Source organism: Chaetodon auriga, chromosome 24 (assembly GCF_051107435.1).
Source record: "Chaetodon auriga isolate fChaAug3 chromosome 24, fChaAug3.hap1, whole genome shotgun sequence".
NCBI lineage: Eukaryota > Metazoa > Chordata > Actinopteri > Chaetodontiformes > Chaetodontidae > Chaetodon > Chaetodon auriga.
The window spans coordinates 2,146,192-2,168,155 of NC_135097.1; the positions used below are offsets into that span (position 1 = coordinate 2,146,192).

At 44.8% G+C, this 21,964-nt stretch overlaps 3 protein-coding genes across 5 annotated transcripts; 2 read left to right on the forward strand and 1 right to left on the reverse strand.

Annotated features, from left to right (window-relative positions):
• Positions 1–595: 595 nt before the first annotated feature.
• On the reverse strand, positions 596–6,415 carry ttc29 (tetratricopeptide repeat domain 29). Its single transcript, XM_076724980.1, has 12 exons — positions 6,354–6,415; positions 5,576–5,679; positions 5,348–5,431; positions 4,395–4,454; positions 3,495–3,658; positions 3,100–3,276; positions 2,757–2,969; positions 2,183–2,268; positions 1,742–1,833; positions 1,334–1,457; positions 920–1,009; positions 596–809 (listed from the first exon to the last, which is right to left on the reverse strand). The coding sequence occupies exons 2-12, from the start codon at positions 5,659–5,661 to the stop codon at positions 642–644; spliced, it is 1,344 nt and encodes a 447-aa protein (XP_076581095.1). The 5' UTR covers positions 5,662–5,679; positions 6,354–6,415; the 3' UTR covers positions 596–641.
• Positions 6,416–9,349: 2,934 nt separating this feature from the next.
• On the forward strand, positions 9,350–15,338 carry LOC143317048 (endothelin receptor type B-like). 2 transcript variants are annotated; one of them, XM_076724979.1, is made up of 8 exons: positions 9,350–9,507; positions 9,970–10,931; positions 11,373–11,500; positions 11,637–11,835; positions 13,079–13,231; positions 13,318–13,451; positions 13,785–13,893; positions 14,578–15,336. In XM_076724979.1, exons 2-8 carry the CDS (start codon positions 10,272–10,274, stop codon positions 14,623–14,625), a joined length of 1,431 nt encoding a protein of 476 aa, XP_076581094.1. In that variant the 5' UTR covers positions 9,350–9,507; positions 9,970–10,271; the 3' UTR covers positions 14,626–15,336. The 2 variants fall into 2 exon arrangements, with proteins under 2 accessions (XP_076581094.1, XP_076581093.1); XM_076724978.1 differs by having other exon boundaries at positions 9,351–9,507; positions 14,534–15,338.
• Positions 15,339–15,742: 404 nt separating this feature from the next.
• Positions 15,743–21,376, forward strand: LOC143317052 (transmembrane protein 184C-like). 2 transcript variants are annotated; one of them, XM_076724982.1, is made up of 12 exons: positions 15,743–16,070; positions 17,332–17,505; positions 17,652–17,782; positions 18,292–18,328; positions 18,686–18,891; positions 18,984–19,058; positions 19,316–19,409; positions 19,510–19,622; positions 19,858–19,957; positions 20,042–20,119; positions 20,208–20,301; positions 20,596–21,376. In XM_076724982.1, the coding sequence occupies exons 2-12, from the start codon at positions 17,389–17,391 to the stop codon at positions 20,868–20,870; spliced, it is 1,320 nt and encodes a 439-aa protein (XP_076581097.1). In that variant the 5' UTR covers positions 15,743–16,070; positions 17,332–17,388; the 3' UTR covers positions 20,871–21,376. The 2 variants fall into 2 exon arrangements, with proteins under 2 accessions (XP_076581097.1, XP_076581098.1); XM_076724983.1 differs by having other exon boundaries at positions 15,743–16,045.
• Positions 21,377–21,964: the final 588 nt, after the last annotated feature.

A 21,964-nucleotide genomic window follows, 5' to 3' on the forward strand; every position in this document is an offset into this window, starting at 1 on the left:
GTTCACGGGGTGTTCGGGGGGTCAACAGGTCTTTACCGCTGGGGGTCTCTGCTGCATGCTGCCCCCTCCCCACACACTTCCTGTTTGCCAAACTTTATGTTATCAAAGTAAAAAATGACCAAAAAATGCTTTGAGTTAAATGCTAACGTCAACATGCTAACATCCTCTCAATGACAATGCTAACATGCTAATTAATCAATTAAGTAATTATACAAAAAAAAGAAGTTCACTGATTTATTTTAGCATTTTAGTAATTAAGTACACTTGCTCAAGTACTGTACTTTAGTACAATTTTGAGGTACTTGTACTGCACTTCAGTATTTGGATTTCATACTTCTACTCTTCACTGCAATTCTGAGGTAAATATTGTACTTTTCATTGTTACTGTCGTGTCGACACGCAGCGTGAAGACATGCTGAAAGATGAGATTAGACCAGATTACCTCTGATCACTGAGTGAGTGAAGGCCTGCCGAGGCCAGGGATTGAACCACCGACCTCCTGATTGGTGGACGACCGCTCTACCTCCTGAGCCACAGCTGCATTTACAGTGTATATATGATACATATCAAACAGCTCTGCTCAGGATTCATGTACCTTTTATGTGTATGTACTGTAGAAAGTACCACTGTCTGATACTGAGTCAGTACCAGGCAGTACTGCTGTCGTCTGTAGACTCTGTACCGACTTCCTGACGTACCCTGGCCTCCTTCCAGGCCAGCAGTCGCTGCAGGGCGCCGGGCGAGGCCGCCTCCACGTCAGCGCTGTATTTCCTGATCAGGGAGCGGGCACGAGCGACGGCCACCGACACCTGAGAGCCACAGACAGAATGTCAGGGCGACCGGTGACGAGGAAACCCTGAAAAAGACGAGGGCCGTCTTTTTCCCGTCGCCATCTTTAACATGTTCATGTCAGACGTACCTGTGCTCTCTGCAGCAGAGTCACATCCTCCAGCTCAGAGGCAGCTTGGTAACCCTGCAGGAAGAGCTCGCAGGCTCTCTGACTCTGACCCTACAGAGAGAAACTGGTCAATAAACCACGAGGACCCACCAAATGCTGTTTGAGGGATTCTGAGACAACAGTTCACTGAGAAACAGCTTCAGTAAAATAAAACTGTGTGAAGATATTTGTTCAACGAGCTGACGAGGCTGGGAACAAACACTTTAGAGGTAATTTGTAAAAAATAATGGCAGCATTCGTCCTTTGATGAGAGCTCAATTATTCGACTGACAGAAGCAACTTTTTGATAGTCAATCAAAAGGACTGCCTGCTATCAATGGTTAATGATCCCTGTGTGTGTGTGTGTGTGTGTGTGTGTGTGTGTGTGTCTCATACCTTTGCACAGTAGATTTTGCCCAGACGCAGGTAGGCGTCTGCCAGGTGGTGCTGCAGCCCGTTGCTGCGGGAGATGTCAGCTAACGTCTCCAAACACTGGACTGCCTCGTGTAAGTTTCCCCCACTGACACACACACACATGCACGCACACACGCGCACACACACACACAAACACACACACACACACACACACACACACACACACACACACACACACACACACACACTAAACCCTTGTACTGTCAGGCACCGATAGATTCATGGACAATGAAACAGACAGTTTGCTTATGGACTCACATGTAAAAAATAATGTTACTGCAAATTTTGCAATTTTCTAAATGTAGTTTTGTTTTTCACAACACATATGTCTGTGTGTGTGTGTGTGTGTGTGTGTGTGTGTGTGTGTACCTCTCTATAGACTTGGCCATAGCCTTGTAGGACTTCACCAGCCCGTCCACGTCCTGCAGTGTGCCGTAAATCTGCATGCAAGAGTTGAAGAACTGGACAGACAGACAGACGGACGGACAGACGGACAGACGGACGGACGGACGAATCCAATGAAGAGACTAAAACCAACAATCGTACTAACAAGTCACACTGTTGCTCTGGCTGACACGTTCCTTCATTAACATGAACACACACACTGTAGTTCAGTCTGACTCACACACAAACACCGTCCTGCTGCTGGAAACGCTCCTTTAAAAAGTGAAACTACGTCTGTATGACCCATTGTTAATGAGTGAAGTCAGAAAGCACTGACTTGTTGGTTTTGGTCTTTTCATGAGATTTTGTGGCAGTTAAAATGTGTAAAGGAAAGTTTCACACGCGCACACACACACACTCACGCACCTGTCTGGCAGCGTCATGGTCTCCTGCGCTCTGATAGGTCAGGCCCAGCCGATAGGAGGCCTCCCCTTCTATGTGTTTGTCTTCAGCTGAAACAGACGTCAGTCACCGACACGCTGAACTCTGCTGATGTTCAGTCTTTGGTCATTTCTTTGAAGGTCTGTCCAAGTTTACCTCGATGGCACTTTGTGTTCACAGCTAATGATGCTAGCATGCTAGCACTTAGAGGCTGTGAGCATGTTAGCATTTAGCTGCCAGCATGGCTGTAGGCTCTTAGTGTTTTCATAAACCGAAGGATTAATTGATCATTTATGGGGCGAGAACATTTTCTCTAAAGCTAAACAAACTATTTCAACACTTATATTAATAAATGCAAAGACGGCATCAATATGCTGCTTTCTTTGTGTTTGTTTTTACTGAAGCTGTTTTGTGTTTGTGTGAGTGTGCTTCTACGCTCTCATTAGTTTGCCTCACTCTCTCACACATACACACACACACACACACACACACACACACACACACACACACACACACCTCCTGTCTTCAGCCTATGTACATACAGCTCGTGTGTACCTACACTCAGCGGCCATGCTGTGGCCCTTGTGGAGCAGCGTCAGAGCCTCGCTGTAGTCCGCGGCGTCCAGCGGAGCGTCGGCCAGCCGGCTGTAGATCCTCCACAGTGCTTGGCGGGCCCGGAGCCTCAGGGGCCGCCCAGCAGAGTCCAGCCAGCCGCCGTCCTCTGCCTGCTTGACGCACAGCTCTGCCTGCTGCCTCGCCTGCTCCAGCTCACCTGGAGGGAACATCAAGTCAGTCTGAATGAGGTTTACTGCAAACATAATAATGTGTGTTTCAGTCATTCCCATGTCCATCCCTCAGAGTTTTGTGGACTCTATTGTACAGTGTGTGTGTGTACTGCTCACCTTGCTGCAGGTAGAGCTCGGCCATGCACGCCCGGGCCTCGGAGGCCGGCCTCCAGCTTCCTTCTCGCTCTCTGTCTGCACAGCTGTGGTAGAAGTGCAAACTGAGCCAGAGATCCTCCGGAGCCGAGAAGTACTGACCTAAAATCAGACGCTGCTCACACACCGTGCACCAGGAACCTGCACGCACACACACACACACACACACACACACACACACGCACACACACACACAGTTCAATAACAAAACTTCAATTAGAAAATCCTGAAATTTACTAAATTTACTATCAGACTAACACACTTAATATAACTACTTTAAACCTCACCATAAGTAATGGGAGTGTGTGTGTGTGTGTGTGTGTGTGTGTGTGTGTGTGTGTGTGTGTGTGTGCGCGCACCGGTCCGTTCAGCCTGCTCGGCCCGGCTCAGGTGCAGTCTAATGGTCTCCAGTTTGTCCCGTTGCTCGTCCAGCGGAGTCTGCAGTCTGACATCCGAACCCGGTTCAGCCGCCGCCCTCCGATCCTGATCGGAGTTCAGCAGGAAGAAGAGCTCTGAGAACGACCTGAGAAAGAGAGAGAGACATAAGGACAGAGAGAGGAAAGAGAGGACAGAGGAGAGACAAGTGACGGACAAAGTGTCGACAAGTGATTCATTTAAAATGAGCACTGGGAGCAGAAACAGCCAATCAAAACATCTGTATTCTGACTGAAGTCCACATGAATCAGTCTGTTTCCATTAAAGTGTGAGTGGCAGCATCACAGTCCCAGCTGGTGGCTAATAGTCTGACAGCAGCCTGACTTCATTAATGATTCATACTTGGACTACAAACGACATCATGCTTTACATTCGACAGTAAAACGGTGGCTCATTGTTAAAGTGAAGTCGTGACTAAAACCAAACCTCAAACCTTAACCGAAATAATTTATTGTACTCAAAGCCCAGACCCTCCAAATGTGAGTTAATAAGTTCTGTTCAGTTCGATGGAAAGAACATTTGTGGGGATCTTAGTCATAAAACTGGAGTTAATGGTCATTAGAGCATTTTTAAAATAGCTCATAAAACCATTTCAAACAAAATTAAATGTTCGGTTTTTCATATGTTAATTTTACTTATATGAAGTCAATAATTTAATTCATAAAGACAAAAACATGCAACTTCTCAAGAGATAAATGTGAAATGAAGACACACGAATGTGTCCGTGCATTTATCAGCAGTTTAATGACAGTTGGTATCTCCTAAAACTGAAGATCAGCTCTGATGATCACTGATGCAGTGAAAACAAACGGAGGGTCAGATACCTGTGAAAACCCTCTCGAAGCATCTCCACACAGATGTTCTGCTTCAGGCTGCTCCTGAACCTGGAGACAACAGAGCAGCGTGAAGAGAACATGAATAAGGAACGGAGGGATGAACAGCAGAGCTCGGCGTGGAAAATCATCACAGTGAAAACATCGAGCCGAAAGTTTCACCTGGATCTCTGCAGGTTATGACTTTGTTTACCAGCAGAGGGCGCACTAACCTCTACCAGGGAGCTCACAGTCCGTCTGGACCTGAAGGTTCACACTGAATACTCAATGTGAAACTGAAATCTAATCACAACAAAGCACTTAAAGCCTTTAACATCCGGGTCTGCTGTCTAAATTACAACAAAGTCACTCCAACGAACATGAAGTTTTTCAGAACATGTTACACAGATAAACAGCTTTGAAGGAGGAAGGACATCATGTTTTTAACATTCCAGCAAAGAACCACTGACATCTCCAAAAACACTCACCTGCACTGTATGTACACAGAGGTGGAATGTAACTCAGTACATGTACTGTAAGAGTAATACACATCTTTTCATGCCACGTTCTACTTCTTCTACGCTACACCTCAGAGGCAAATACTCTACTTTTTACTTCACGAATACTAATAGTTGAAAATGAGCTCCTCCTCAGCCAGCGACAGCAGTAAAATCTACTCTCACATGAATGCATTAGTCAGAATAATCTATTGATCTAACACAGTAGAACAGCTGGGGACCGTTTTCTGCAGTGAGCAGCTTAACTTCTGAGTTACGTTCTTAAAGTATAACAGAGTATTTTAGCAGCGTGGTGTCCAGTACAGGACCTGAGTACTTCCTCCACGCCTGAGTATACGAGTGTCACTGCCATCTCACGGAGAATAATGAGAAGAAAACAAAAACAAACTAGATTACAGGAGAAATGAATCTGAACTCGATGTGTTAACATCCACCTGCTGAACTCACAGTGTAATTTCTGCCTTGGTGAGGGTCTGATCCCATTTATCTGATGCCCATCCAGTCTGAAGAGGCTCCTCCTCCTGCTTCATCCTGCTGAACACACACACACACACACACACACACACACACACAGATATTTTTTTGTGTTCACTCAGCAGTATTCTCCTGTATTTCATCATAACCTTCTTTCTTTCTAACCACTGTTACTCTGAGTACTGCAGGTGTACTCTGTACCTGTGCTGAGTACTCCTCCTCTTCCTCCTGCTGGTCATCATCTCTGGTAGAAACAGGCTGGCGTGCCGCTGTGCCGCTGAGCTCATCTTCACCTGTCAATCAAGCTGAGGGAAGAGGTGAGCGTGACAAACATCCTCTGAAGTTATTATGTCATATCTGATTTCTGATAATTGTTCCTGATCTCATTCAGTGATTCATTTTAAAATCACACGGGCAGTGCGTCCATATGCTTTGGTGTTTTTATATATACAGTATATGTTTTACTGCTGTGTTTGCTGCTCAGCTCCCATTTCATACAAGTTTAAGTTTCAGGTTAACAACAAATAATAACTACTGTGACAGTCTGAGGCATCTGAGCATCTGATCTGAGCAAACTCCATCCATTAATCAAGATATGGCTGAAACTGGCGACGTTTCATGATCATATCTGTTAACTTTAATTCGTCACCCTGTTCACCTGCAGTGTCTCCCCGTTAATAACACCCTCTTCTGAACAGGTCATCTTCCTGTTAACTTCCAAAATATTAAGTTACCTTGTTGAAAAGAGGCCAACAAACTCTAAAGCTCAGTTAGCTGCGCTAAAGTTAAGCTAACTGTTAGCCTAGCTAACGCTGCTATAACAAGCTAACAAGTTAACCGTTCTAACACGCGCGAAATCTCGCGGCCTCGAACGAAGTTTACGAACTTTATTTGTTACCGAAAACTCTAATTACAAGCCTGTGTTGCTTTCTAACGGTACTACGAGCCAAAACACTCGCCGACAGTGACAGAAACTCACCGCAGCTTTAACAAACTTCGCCTTCAAAGTTTCTACCTGCCAGCGGAGTTACGCCGTCGCTCGGCAACACAGAAAGGCCGCATTCCAACACTAACACCCTGCTCACTCCACACCGCGGCCTGGTTCCATTCAGATGATACGAGAGCGCATTTTCACCATTAACAGAGGCATAAAAGGCAACTATAATGACTAAAACCTTCAAAAGTTAATCAGTTCTGATTAACATCACATTAACATTTCATACACAACATTTCATCAGTCATGTTATCACATTCATTCATTCAGCTTTCATTAGACACGCAGGTCCAGCAAGAGTCATTCATTTTCTTCAGAAACACTCTTTCTTCAGAGAATATCGGACAAGACGCATTACAAACAACCAAAAAAACCAACATGAAAAGTTAGAAAAACAAACTTAAATGAAACACAGTTGAATCGTCATGAAACACATGTTAAAGGCCGAACTTGAGGCAGCACAGAGCAGGATTTAGTACAAACACACGTTTCTTTCACATGTTGGAGGTCGTCTAAGTGAAACTTTTCCATCAAACCACTGCAGGGATGGAAACTGGGTCTGTGGTGGTTCAAGTGTTTCTGTGTCTTCAAAGAGTTTCTAATAAAGTTTCATGTTCAGGGTGGAAATCAGCAGCAGCTGAGACACAGAGGCTGTTTCCTGACAGTGTTACATGTTCTCTCAGTATCTGGGTCTGATTTGCTGTGAAATGAGACTTGTTCTAATTAGCTTCAAGTGTAATTTCTCCATTAACCAGCAGTGCTTTTGAAACGTTGTGACCACTATACTTCACTGGTGGAGACTAATAACATAACTGCAGTTCACAGAGTTGGTGGTCTGACACACTGACGAGAAGGCGTCGTTAAGAAGTTTCTGCTTCAGATGAAAAGCTTCTAACAAACACTCTTTACGAGAACAATATATCTCCACTTCATCTCTGCAGTAAATTCAGGAAAGACTAACGCAAAAAAAAAGCTAATTATTTACACACAATGTTTAACTTAATATCTTATTTAATTTCTTCAAAAGTGTCTTGTGTCTCTTGGTGGGCCGTTAAAGGAAATCTGTGAAGATTTTGGCCACAAGTGCAGTAAAATGGCATAAAATGCATCATACCGATAATAAAGGAGTAGAAGAAGAAGACTCCAAACTGATGTAAACAAAGCAGGAACTCTGTTAATGGTTTAATGGTTTCAGATTTGGGCATCACATTCAAAGTCACAATCAACTGATGCCTTGTGTGTGTGTGTGTGTGTGTGTGTGTGTGTGTGTGTGTGTGTGCGTGTGTGCGTGCGTGCGTGCGTGCGTGTTATCTGCCTGCATGGTTCAAGTCACGTAGAGCCGTCATCTGTTTATCTTTGTATTTACTGTAACTAACAAACCAACAACACACACACACACACACACACACACACACACACACACACACACACACAGCCCACATATCTCTAATGACACTCAGTGACTAAGATAAGATCGACTTCTCTGAAATACCAAATTTAGCAGAGACATTGAGGGAATCAGAGCTTTCTGGGGTCAAAGGTCGGATGGATTTAAACTGAATCAGTCTGAGAGAAAGTCAGAGGTCACAGCAGCTTTGGGTCTGATGAGCACACGTGTGTTACAGATGTGCAAACACAACACGGACTCGTTCCACTCAGGAACAACCCAGACTGCACTTCGCTGACGTACGTTTACACCTAAACGGCGTCATGGACAGCGGCTCATCTCACGAAACAACAACAAAAATAATCACATCATCTCATATCTCATTTCCTGTTTGGACAAAGATGGTGGACTACAGTAACTTCTTTCACACTGATTGCAGAAACAGTTTGGTACAAATCAGCTCACAGGTTAATCAATAGTTTTTACAGTAGCAGATCAAACGACTGTGTGACAATGTGTGCAGTCCGGTTTGCTCTCGCTCTTGATGCTGTGCATGAATGGTCATCGCTCTTTAATGAGCAGGTGGCGCCCTGGATGGTAGCCTGAATGTGTGTGTGAATGGGTGAACGATGACTGTTTACCATTCATCTGTTTTTAGCTGGACGCCAACTGACCAGCAGCAAGTAGCACTGGATAGAGTTAGCTACCAGCTGGTGAACGTCGTGGAGCATTTCGCTGCCAAACAGCCAGATATTTCTCTTAGGAGCTGGTGGAGACCAAAACCAGAGCTAAAAGCAGTGTGAACATGGACTTACATTCACCAGGTGGACGCAAACACGACTCCAAAAGGATGCTAATGCTGTTATGTAGATATACAAGCAGCTGCTAGCTAATACGTTTGTCATGTCAACCTAAAGCAAATCTAAATTTTATAATGCTGAAGACCAATATTACTGTAAAAATAACACAAGTACAGAAGAGTTATAAAATCACTCTGAGTAATGTCATTTACATAGTAATATCTAGCTAAAGTTTGCTAACATTAGCCACCATAAGCTACTGGTTACACCAGACGTGTACCAGCAGAAGCCGTAAGTCTATTAACTAACAGAAAAATAATGCTTTAATGGTTTTAGTGACATTTAAATGTTGGAAACTGAGAGCAGAGATATGAAGTCTTTGCTGAAACATGTTTAAATCAGAAAGAGCAAGACAGAAAGATGGTTTTCAGTAAACTGTGACAATAAATTCAGTCTGGAATCTGTTCAAACACCCCAGTAAAGTCAGATTTGTTGTTTAAATGCAGTCATAAATTTTACTGCCTCAATTTCCACAACATGGTTTTATAGACAAAGTCTTAAGTGGGAAAAGTTCAGAGTCGCTTCGTGTCAAGAGTGTTTACGAGATGTTCCACTACGACTGACTGAAAGAGGAGAAGGAGGCAAGAGGAGGTGACAGGGAGCAACAAAGGAGGGAGAGAAGGAGAGAAAGTGTGAGAAGACAGCGAATGACAGATAAAGAAGACACTGGAGGGAGGAGGAGAAAAGAGGAGGGAGAAGTGAGGAGGAGGGGGAGACAGATAGGAGAGTCGTGTGGGCGTGCGAGCATCTACGACTATCAGAGAGAGAGAGAGCAAAACCTGAGCTCTATCAGCTGGACTTCAGCAGTTTTATCTGCACTGAGCAGAGTCTTCTTCTTCTGCTCTCATTTGGACGGATTTAATTAACGACAGAAGACAGGAAGACCAAACAGGTGAGATTTTTTTACATTTTCTCTTTCTTTCAACATTTCTCAACATTCGTCCTGACGCATCTTTGAATTTTGAGGGAAGTGTCCAATTTTTACCACGACGGAGACATCATGGAGCGTCAGCAGAGAGCGGCGCGTAAATGAAAACGGGCATTCATTCAACAGCGAGTTGAAACAAGCAGTGTTTTAAGTTCTGTGTCTGAAAAGGTTTATTTTAAGCCCATATTTCATGTTAAACTATGAGGTTGGACTTTAAAGACTCACAGACTGAAACAGTGTAGTTTCTGCTTCAGTTTCTGCAAAGAGACAAACGAGAACTCGCTTCAGTAAATCAAAGTAGATGTTTTGGAAATGAACCACCTCAGGTCTGGACTGACATTTTAAGAAGCATCTCATATTTTCTTTCAGTCTGCAAAGGTGTGCTCGCTAATCAATCCCCTGTTTTGGTTTCTTCTTGCTCTCCAGATTTTCCTCTGAGAACCTCCAGCACCTCCACTCTGACCTCGACCTGGAGATCTTCTAGAGCCTCCAAAACTTACTCCAGCTGCTTCTGGAGTCACAGCAGTGGGGTTTCAGAGAAGGTTCTGGAATCAGAGAAGGTTCTAGAACTGATTTAGGAAGACATTCTGTAACAGGAGCAGGTTCTAAAGTGGGTTCTAATGTTACAGGGTTCTGGAATTTGTTCTGAAGCTACAGCAAGTTCCTGAAATACTGCAGGTTCCAAGGTTTGCTCTAGATTTACGGTGGGTTCAGGAGCAGTCACCAGGATGGTTTCTGGAGACACAAAAGTGGATTCAGCAGAGGGTTCTGGAATCAAAGCAGGACCCAGAACTGGACCCAGATTGGGTTCCAGAATTCCCTCCATGCCCAAGATGCTGACTGTGCTTCTGGTTGTCTGGTGTTTGGTGTTCATCGACGTGGTTGGTTGCCACAGAAACTCATCAGAGCCGTCTGAGACGTCAGACCTCATGTCAAACTTGGCTGATTTCCAAGGCACTGACACTCCTCTTGAACCCGAGCTGGATCATCTCATCCGGACCTCAGACAGAGAGACACATCTGGTGCAAGAGACGCTGAACAAGGCCCCGTCCTCACTGGAAAAAGGAAAGTCAAAACACACGAGCAAGCTGAAACTCAAACCTGAAAGAAAGCCTTCGTCTTTCCCCAACTCCTCCATGGAGGTTCATGTGCGCCCGGTGACGCCCCCTCGCTGCCTGCAGGACACATCAATAAAAACAGCCTTCAAGTACATCAACACAGTGCTGTCCTGTCTTATATTTGCTGTGGGGATCGTTGGAAATGCCACCCTGCTGAGGATTATCTACCAAAATAAAAGCATGAGGAATGGACCCAATGCTCTGATAGCCAGTCTGGCCCTGGGAGACCTGATATACATCGCCATTGACATACCAATCAATGTCTACAAGGTACAGAGCTTTAGTATATTATAACCAATGCCCAAACTGGATATTACAAAATAAAATAAAAGTGTATTTTTAGACCTACGTTTGATCTCATTGTAAAAAACACTTTTATGCTCGTGATTCTGGTTTTGGTTCCTCATCATTCCTCTCTGAAAGCTGTTTCCATCTCCATTTTTCACCATCACTCCATTGTTGTTGTTGTTTCACTTGGTAAGACTGGAAAATAGTTCACAGGAGCAGAGATGCACTATGGGTAGAAAACAGCTTCCTGTGCTGGCAGTGCATGTTGTGTGTCTCAGTCAGGAGGTTGAGTGTTAGCCTGATAATGAAAGCTAAAATATCCCGCTGACACTGATAACATGCATGCACACTCAGACACTGTGATGCTATGTTAATCTCTGTGTGTGTGTGTGTGTGTGTGTGTGTGTGTGTGTGTGTGTGCAGCTCCTGGCGATGCGGTGGCCGTTTGCAGACAGTGTGTTTGGTCTGTTCCTCTGCAAGCTGTTTCCCTTCCTGCAGAAAGCTTCGGTCGGCATCACCGTCCTCAACCTGTGCGCTCTGAGTGTGGACAGGTGACACACGACGATATAAAATCATGAAATAATACACACGATGCAGTAATAATTGAATTTGTAATAATCTGAATAATTTCCCACACTGGGATCAGTGAAGTAACAGTCTAACTGAAAGGACTACCCTTGTGCTCAGGTATCGTGCGGTGGCGTCCTGGTCGCGGGTGCAGGGCACAGGTGTTCCCACGCTGACAGCGGTGGAGATCGTGGTCATCTGGCTGCTGTCCATGGTGCTGGCCGTGCCGGAGGCCGTCGGCTTCGACATGGTCACCTTCGACTACAAGAACGTTACCATGACAACCTGCATGCTGCAGCCCAAAACGCCCTTCATGACCGTGAGTGTGTGTGGTCGTGTGTGTGTGTGTGTTTGTGTGCTGTAAGCCTTCGTGCTCTCTGAATAACAGGTTCCATACAGTACAATGTGCAACAGATCCATGAAGAACGTCAGCGTTCCTGTAACGAAACATTATTTTAGTGCCATAAAAACATGTCACTGTGTTGTGTTGAGTCTTGCATGATTTCTTTTTGGTACATTATGTTTTGCATGTGATCAAAAGTTCAGTGTAAGATGGATTGAAATCATCAGTTGCCCTCAGACGATGAAGAGGAGTAACATAGCTTATAGCTGAGTGGGTGAAAGCGTAGAGTGGGTGGGGGGCTTAAACCCTGACCCGTCTGTGTGATGGCTGGTCTCTGTGGGGGACATAAATGGACTCTTTGGTCCATTTCCACATTCTCTTTGTTGTTGTGTTTTAGGGCGAGGTCTCTTTAACTCGGGCAGTTTAGAACATCAGTTCCTGTTTATATCTGCAGGTCAAGAGTCTAAACAGTCCCGTCTGCCCGGCCACTCAAAACCCATCCTGGGTCAGCTGACCTGCTGTCAGTATTTAGTCATGTTTTTTCAAATCATTTTAACTGCGGTCAGTAAATATTTACCACATTGTCTCAGTTCCACAAAGACTTTGAGTATTCCACTTCAACGCTTGATGTAACGGTTGAGTTTACGGACGAGCTGCTTGTTCCAAACTAAGATTACGATCCAGCGGTTCTGGCAGGTGGTTCTAGAATAATAATATGGTTCTAGAAGGGAAAGCTGTGCAAGAATCATTTCAGGGTTCTGATTTTTAGGTCTAATCCATTCCAGAATGTTCCAGATGTTCCAGGAGGTGACGAGGCTTGTAGTGACTGTACGAGGGTAGTTCAAGGTTCTCGACAGTTTGGAGGATTTCAGTGAGGGTTGTTTTGGGGGTTCTAGAATGATGAAGATGTCATGCTGTATGTTTGTCGTTATTAGTTCTAGAGTATTGTGAGGTTCTGTGTAGGTATAGATGTTCTAGAACAGAAAATGAAAAAAGGATCTTTAGGTCGTGAGAAAATGTTTGTGCGCGTGTAGAGAATTTGAATCTCAGAACGGTTCTGAATGAAACGTTTAGAGATGTTTAAATGATTTTTGTTCTAGATTCTGGATTTTCTGAAGAGTCGTATTGTTATCAAGTGTTCTAGAGACGTTTGGACAGGCTCTGGAGTTCAAACCTTGACGGCTCTAGAATGTTCTGAGAGGTGTTCTCCATGTTCCAGTTCTACCGGGATGCGAAGGACTGGTGGCTGTTTGGCTTCTACTTCTGCGTGCCGCTGACCTGTTCTGCTGTTTTCTACGGCCTGATGGCCTGTGAGATGCTCAGACACCAGAAGGGAAGTCTGAGGATCGCACTGAGCGAACACCTGAAACAGGTAAAGCCGACGCACACACGCACACAGGGCGGCCATTTTTCATGCTAATACACAAGTCGGCTTCTGAGGCGAGTTTCTCTCCGCAGCGCAGAGAAGTGGCCAAAGCCGTGTTCTGCCTGGTGCTGATCTTTGCTCTGTGCTGGTTTCCTCTTCATCTGAGTCGCCTGCTGAAGAGGACGGTCTACAAATCCCACGACGCTCACCGCTGCGAACTGCTCAAGTAGGTGTAGAAACACACACAGCGCAAAGGAAAACACACAGCGTTCATTGTACATGTCTTCTTTCATGTGGTCGACTCGTCTCTGGTTGCAGCTTTACAATCATCTGCAGTCATTTTACATTACAGGAATATTTGCTCTCATCAAAATTTTCTTTTTACTTTACATTAAGTACACTGTGCTGTCAGTACATAGTTTCACTTCAGTAAAGCTTTCGTTGTTTACTCGTAGTGGTTTATGTTCACAGTGTTGCATCAGTACTTTTAGTGAAATGCAGATTGAATGAATACTTCCTCCACTCCTGACGTTGCGTGTTCTTCTTCTGTGGTCTGCAGTTTCCTGTTGGTGCTCGACTACTTCAGCATCAACATGGCGACCATCAACTCCTGCATCAATCCCATAATCCTCTACTTTGTCTCCAAGAAGTTCAAGAACTGCTTCAAGGTAAAAACTAAACGTCGCTGTGCTTTGTGGTTGTTTGTCCGAGCAGCTGTGAACCTCTGCTGCTCCGGCGTGACATCACAGTGAGGTCACTGGGTCAGAGGGCGTGAGACATAGATAGAAGAGAATGAGGAAAGGAGTCACAGAGGGAAACACGCTATCAAATGTTTTGGGATTGCAAATATCTTGAGGATAGAGAGTGACGAACGTCTAAACACAGAGAGGTCGTGATCTTTGATGCAGACTTGTGGGAAGTGACGGTCTGTTTAAAGGGGCACTCCACCGACTTCACGCACCAAGGTCAGTCTGCTCGCCATGAGGAGTCCGCCTGCCCGTGAAAACACTTCTGTGAGGGTTTCTGTGGCTCTGGAGGAGTTTTCTAAAGTCTGAGAGAACAACCCTGATGACATCACAGTGATGTCATCAGGGTTGTCTCAACGGTTATGGGGCAAAGACAGGCGTTTACCAGAGAGCGAGGGATGCATTATGGGTGTTCGCGGAGCATCTCAGCCTCTGTTCTTTTTAAATCTGTCTCCCTCATTTTTGTAAGTGCGATACTAAATCGCTGGAGTACCCCTTTAATCAAACTCCCCCTCTGTCTCCCCCTCTCTCTCTCCCTCCCTCTCTCTCTCTGTCTCTCCAGTCCTGCCTGTGTTGTTGGTGTTATTCTGGCTCTCTCTCCAACAGTACGCTGCCTCTGCACCATGGGACGAGCCTGCAGTACAAACACACTGATCACTAAGAGGACGAGAGGCCACGTCTTCATCTGCAGGCAGCCAATCAGCCGGACTGAGAAACACTGCGGTGTGACTCTGCGATGCGACGCTATATCCATCTGCTGATGTTTAGTTTTACCTTTTCATCCTGTATTTATTCAGTTCTAAATATTCTGTTTTATTACAGACTGATTATTGTATGGTGATATATCATATGATATATGGCCAAAAGTACGTGGACACATACTTCTTGTTTTTCATTTTCATTCATCAAATCCCTGCAGCAGGTTCAACATCAGGTGGACAGCCTGAGAATGGATGTAACGTTTGGGTGTCCACTTACTTTTGGCCATGTAGTGCGTTTATTACTGTGTTTATATGTAAAATATTCAAACTCTACCTGCAAAGAAATAAGTCTGAAGTCTAAAAGTGCACTAGCAGCCCCTAGAGGCCGAAGTCTTCATTGCATCCCATAATATGAAACTGCAAACAGTGTGAACATACGGGTGAGTTTTCTCTTCAGCTTTTGACTGAATGTTTTCCCTGTGATTGTGCTAAAGGAAGAACCAGGGAGTCACCATAAACAGTAAAATCCATCCTCTGAGCATCGGGAAGTGTTGAAACATCTTTTCAGAGCAGAGGAACGAACAGTCCGCCATCACCAGTCTGCTCTGAATGACTCTTTTTTAATTAAGTTATACATTTGTGTTTATCAATAAAACTTTATTCACAAAGCTATTCTGGTTTGGATGTGTGTGTGTGTGTGTGTGTGTGTGTGTGTGTGTGTGTGTGTGTGTTAAATGTCTGCTTTGATTAATTTTCCAGTACACTGCCCACAATTAAGAGCATGCACACGCACGCACGCACGCACACACACACACACACACACACACACACACACACACACACACACACACACACACACACACACACTGTGTCAGCTTCAGGCCTCTGTAATCTGTTATGTTGTGTTTTTGTGGTGCATTCACTGTCACAGTAAAACCAAACTTCGTGTTTATTTACCAAAAGGAGTTTGTTGGTGGAAAAAATAAAAAGTGAGAACACAGTGATGATAAATGAGGATGGTTGTGGAGGCACTGCGGACGGAATGTGTGTTAAATATCTTTAAATTAAGATAACTGAATTTGTGGGGTGAAAGCGCCTTTTGTCTCCTGCCCGTGAACCACGTGACCGATCGGGTCCAGCTTCCTCCCTGTGACGTGGGCGCGTGAACACGGGAAACAGGAGGACTCCCACGGACAGCACCCTGAAGCCGGCGGTTGTCTGACGGATTATCGATCTGTTTGTGATCGATCGGGAGGTGATCGGCCGGTGATCGGAAGCACGGGCGAATCAAACTGCGCGTGATCGGGCGGAGGAGAGATGCGTTGCCTGGTAACAGAAACAGGACTGAGGAGGAAAACAGGCCAACGGACGCTGTGAGGAGCATCTTCATCTTCAACGGTCCACATATCCTCATAATTCATGACTTTCAACATGTTAGACACAGTATTACAGTCGGCCTCTCTTTGTCGAGTCCAAGAATATGTTCACATTTGATTTTTTCCGCTAATATCAACGAAAAATACACGAATAATTCTGTAATGTTGGTGTGTATTAACTCTGTGATGTTTATTGGCACGTTGACGTTCACATGACTGCATTTTACGACAATAATGTCAGAAAATTAAGCGTTTCGCGGCGTTCTTAACGTCCATGACACAGCAGTATTACACAGTACAGGATTAAATCTTTGTTTTTCACGTCATTCTGTATGAAGTATACCTGTGGAACACAGCGGCCAGTTTAACCTGGAGTTACTGAGTATTCGGTGCTTTAAAATGTATTTTAACGCTCTATATTGAAATATTATTAAGCTTTAAGTAATACCATTGTAATGCTAGTGCAAAGGAGTTTTACGTTAACAATAAGTAATGTTAGCAACTATTTTCTTGCTAAAAATATTCGACTTTAATGGACTGAAATGCAATGGATTTGCTTTAAAGTGTGGTATTTCACTTTATATGGACGATGTGCTCTTGAGGTTCTGGTTCCACTAAATTCTGTTTATTTGAACGGAGACGCTTCAGTCTGTTACTACATTTAGCTAGCTAGTGATTTAGCTAGCTAACGTTAGCTTCTTAACAATTAGCTTTAGCTCCTACCTTGACCAGGTGTACAGAAAATTCATGTGCAAATATGATTTTTTTTTCTTTGTTGTTTCAGTTCTTGTATTTGTTGAATTGGATTTGGTGTTAAATTCACATTAGCATCAGTTTATTTGAATGGTGCTCTGACCAGTAAATTAGCTCGATTGTGGTCCAATTTTAGCTAATTTGGATTTATATATTTCTGCTTTGACGGGGTAAAAAATGCAAAGCTATGTTCAGGTAGCCAGTTTGTGCTAAAGCTAAATATCACATTTGGGGTTTAAGGTATTTCCTATTTATTACTTGAGTATTTTAAACTTTATTGTGGACCAGACTTAGTCAGTCAAGCTAACGTGTTCCTCTACGCTGCCTGTTCTTCACCAGTTCAAAGCCTCTCACCGTTTTCAATACAATTCAACTAAACTTTATTGTCATTGCACTTGTGTGCAACAAAACATGGTCTTGTCATTGCTGGATAACGCACCAAAGTTAGAAAAACTAGAAGGTGAAAGAAGTAATAAATGGTAGTATTTCTACACGGTCCAGTTGTATAACTTTACCTGTTGGTCCTCCAGGTGCGGCCTGTGGTTTAGGATGTACCTGTAGTCAGCGCTGAGGGTGAAGCAGCCATCATGCCGTGTTCGTTTGCAGAGTGGAGGAGGTGGATCCGCCCGCTGGTTCTGGTCCTCTACGCTCTCCTGCTGGTGGCCGTGCTGCCGCTCTGCATCTGGGAGCTGCAGAAAGACAAGGTACACTTCTACATCACCTCCACCCGGACCAGTGGCGCCCTCCATATCAGGGTTGTATCTGTTGAGCTCTGGTGATGATGAAGGTTTAGTTTGTGAAATACAAACAACACAACTGTCAGTCACCTCCGGCTCCTCTGCCTCTCCAGGTGGGGACTCACAGCAAAGCCTGGTTCATCGCCGGCGTGTTCGTCTTTCTGACCATCCCCATTTCACTGTGGGGGATTCTGCAGCACATCGTGCACTACACACAGCCTGAGCTGCAGAGGCCGATTATCAGGTACACACACACACTCCACAGCCTCATCTCTGCTCTGACTGTTAAACACAACCATTTCACGTGTTTTCAGCTTTAAATCAGCTTTGTCTTACGAGCAGAAGCACAAACTGTGCTGCAGAGAGATTTCTGCGCAGCGACGTCTGGATCAAAATCTGCTGGTGGTGTTTGTTTATGCTTCCACTGTTTGTCAGATCTGATCAAACCACACCCACACAGGCCTGATGAGGCAGATTACCAGAGCTCCCCTGAACTCATCACAAATATTAGCTACTGGTTTATTTTCCACATCTTTAGCTTTGATTGTTGCTTATTTAATCGTACTGTAGATAATTGATGTGACAGATACGCTTAGAAATTGAAACAGGCTGTTTTTTCTTCTTCTTACAAGGAAAAAATATGACACACACACACACACACTCACGCACACACACACACACACACACACACTCACGCACACCCCACAGTGGTTTCCTGTGTTGATGCTCTCTTCTTCTCTGTCTCTGCAACAGAATACTATGGATGGTCCCCATCTACAGTTTGGACAGTGTGAGTCTCTCACTCACACACACACACACACACACACAGAGGAAGTGACAGTGATCTTTACACTCTATTTCATTATGTTGCCACGGTAACAGACTTTAATTGAAGGCAATGGGACTGTGTCACAAGACTGAAGGTCAGGCTGACAACGTTATGATGCTGGATGGCAGCACACCCTCACCACCACACTCCTCCTCTTCCTTCCTTTTTGTTTGTTTCTTTTCAGCTTTCTTTCCTCCTTCACTCTTTCATTTCCTTCATCCTTTCTCTCTTTCTCTCTCTTTCTTTCTTGAATAGTGTTTTACACTTAGAAAATAATCCCCCTTCTTCCTTCCATCCCTCCTTCCCCCTCCTGTCCAGTGGCTGGCTCTGCGGTATCCCAGTCTGGCCATCTACGTGGACACGTGCAGGGAGTGCTACGAGGCCTACGTCATCTACAACTTCCTGGTGTTCCTGTTGAACTTCCTCAGTAACCAGTATCCCAGTCTGGTGCTCATGCTGGAGGTCCAGCAGCAGCAGCCTCACCTGCCCCCGCTCTGCTGCTGCCCACCGTGGCCCATGGGAGAGTAAGAGGACAGATAGGGTCACACATGATGGGTGGATGGACGGATGGGTGGATGAATAGATGCTAAACTGTTCCTCTCTCTTTCCCTGTCAGGGTGCTGCTGTTCAGGTGTAAGCTGGGAGTCCTCCAGTACACTGTGGTCAGACCCGTGACCACGGTCATAGCTCTGTAAGTTTCCTGCTGCACTCAGTGTGCTCTTTCTAACAGGTGACTGTTTGCTACTGACACAATGATAACAGGTAGCGAAGTTGCTAACTGTAAGCAGGTGCACAGGTTGATTGGTAACAGGTGATAGAGTCATGATTGGGTATGAGAGGGGGGTCCTGGAAAGGCTCAGTCGCACACAAGCGAAGACACGCACACACATTAAAGTGTTTGATGTGAGAAATCGATGCTTCCTGCGTTGTTTCCTGCTCTGCCTGCAGGATCTGTCAGCTCTGTGGAGTCTATGACGAAGCCAACTTCAGCTTCAGAAACGCCTGGTCCTACCTGGTCATAATCAACAACATCTCACAGCTGGTAAAGACACACCAGTGCGCACACACACACACACACACACACACAGAAATATGGATGTTCTGCTGTCACCGGTGTTAAGTGTCCGTCTGCCTCTCTCCAGTTTGCCATGTACTGTCTGGTGTTGCTGTACCGAGCTCTCAAAGAGGAGCTGACTCCCATCAGGCCTGTGGGCAAGTTCCTCTGCGTCAAACTGGTGGTGTTTGTCTCCTTCTGGTAAGGATGGAGGGATGGAGACAGTCATCTGCTGCTTTACACTGTTCTTTATCAATGAAAACTGAACACACAAGACATTTGAGGACGTTACGTCTTTTATAAACCAAACAGTTAATCGACAGATTAAGTGACGATTAACTGTTAACTAAAGTGAAGTACTAATATGACACTGTGGAAATACTCCACTACAAGTAAAAGTCCTGCATTCTAAACCTTACTCTCTGTCTCTCTTCAGGCAGGCGGTTTTCATTGCCTTCCTGGTGAAGGTCGGTGTGATCTCCGACAAACACACCTGGGACTGGGACAGTGTGGAGGCCGTGGCCACTGGACTGCAGGTATGCATCGTCAAACGCTCCCACGGCACAGACCCGGTTTTTGGATGACATCTGGTCTGACCCTGAACTGTTTAATTGATACAGGACTTCATCATCTGCATAGAGATGTTCCTGGCTGCCATCGCTCACCACTACACCTTCACCTACAAACCATACGTACAGGTAAACGTCCATCCGTCCATCCGTCCATCCGTCTCTGTATCTGTCTATCTCTTCTAATCTTTTCGATTCGTCCTCCGTCCACGGGCAGGAAGCAGAGGAGGGATCGTGTTTCGACAGCTTTTTGGCCATGTGGGATTTCTCTGACATCAGAGCTGATGTCACAGAGCAGGTGCGCCATGCAGGTGAGTGTCTCCCTCAGATTATTCATTATTGAGTTTGGAGTTTGCACTGAGTCCGTTAAACTCATCAAAAATGGGAAATCATTTCTCTTTTTACTACTTATTCAATCACAGTTTAACTTAAAACTATTGTACGTTTCACTTCTTTATGCTTTCCCAATGTGAATTTCATTTTCTACATACTACGACGATGATGAGAAGGACGTCTGGTTTTGGTTTTAATAAAACCAAATATCAAGAAGGTGCAAATCCAAACTCCACCTGCAGCTGTGGTAACCTCTGTGCCCCCTCCCTCAGGTCGTACCTTCCTGGGTCGACCCAACAAGATGTACTTCGGCGTGGCAGCTCGACCGGAACACACCGAGCACACCGGCCTCCTCACGGCCACCTCCCAGGACGCCGTCACCGTGGCGGCCACATCGATGCCCTCCTCCCCTTCCTCGAGTGGGCGGTACCAAGGCCTCGGCCACACCCCCGCCCCACACTCCATCTCCGCCCCCGCGGGGTTCACTTCCTCTTCCTGGGAGGACGACAGCGACAACTCGCCTCCTGAGGCGGGTGACACCCAATAACAGGGTGGCACCACAGGAAGTACACATCTGGGGGCGGGAACCTTCTCTCTGTACGCCCTGTGCCCTCATGTTTTGATGTGTTTCGTGGCCATGGACAAAGAAACTCTCAGATTCTGTGTTAAAGTCGGGAGAAAATTACAAACGTGAACTGTCGTCTCTAAAGTTGTGAAAAGAAGCTAATTCACGGGTGGATTTTATCAGGACGAATCGACGGAAATCGGAGAAGAGACAGAGTCTGCACTCTGTGACGTCAAAGCCATGTTTGATGAGAAGTGTATTTTTGAAATAATTACCCAGTTTTAAATGTTTGAAATCGGTATTTTGATGTCTAACGATGTCATTTTGATAAGTATCTCCAGCTGTCGAAAGGATATTCGATGTTTTCATCAGAAGCGGAGGCAGCTCGTTGGTTTGACACCCCCACAGTGCTGAAGTGTCCTTGAGCTCGGTCTGACTGTTTGTTCTGACTCATAATAAATGAACATGTCATATCTAATCACCAGAAACTGAGTTGCTGACTGTGTTCACTGTTACTTCACTTGTTATTAGCATTTTTCTCCACAAGGTGACACTAAAGGTCCTTTAAAAACTGAAGCCTGCAGCTTTATTCAATAACACATAATAATAACACATAGTTATAATAATAATAATAATAATAATAATAATAATAATAATAATAATGATGATGATGCTGTTCAAACCTCATGTTCTGGTGGAAAAAGAGACAGAAAAAAAGATGATTTTCATTTGTTTTTCTTAGTTAAATCCCTCTGAGGCTTTTAAAAGGTGATTTTTGTTACTGTTAAGTCATCATCACGAGCTCTGTGAGGCTCAGAGGGTCAAGCAGACCAAAGCTGACGCCACCCAAACAGATGTCAGCTGTTGTTTTTATCATTAGAAATAACAGAATCAGCTTCAACAGGAAGAAGGAAGTTTCAGTTGACATCTCGGTTATTAACGGAACAACCACCTGAACTACCACAGAGACGTGTTTTAATAAAGAAGCGCAGAAGGAAGTAAAGTAGTTTTTTACGTGTAAGTTAAGCTGATTTAAAACTTTAAAGCATTTCATTGCTGTAAATGTAACTCGTCTG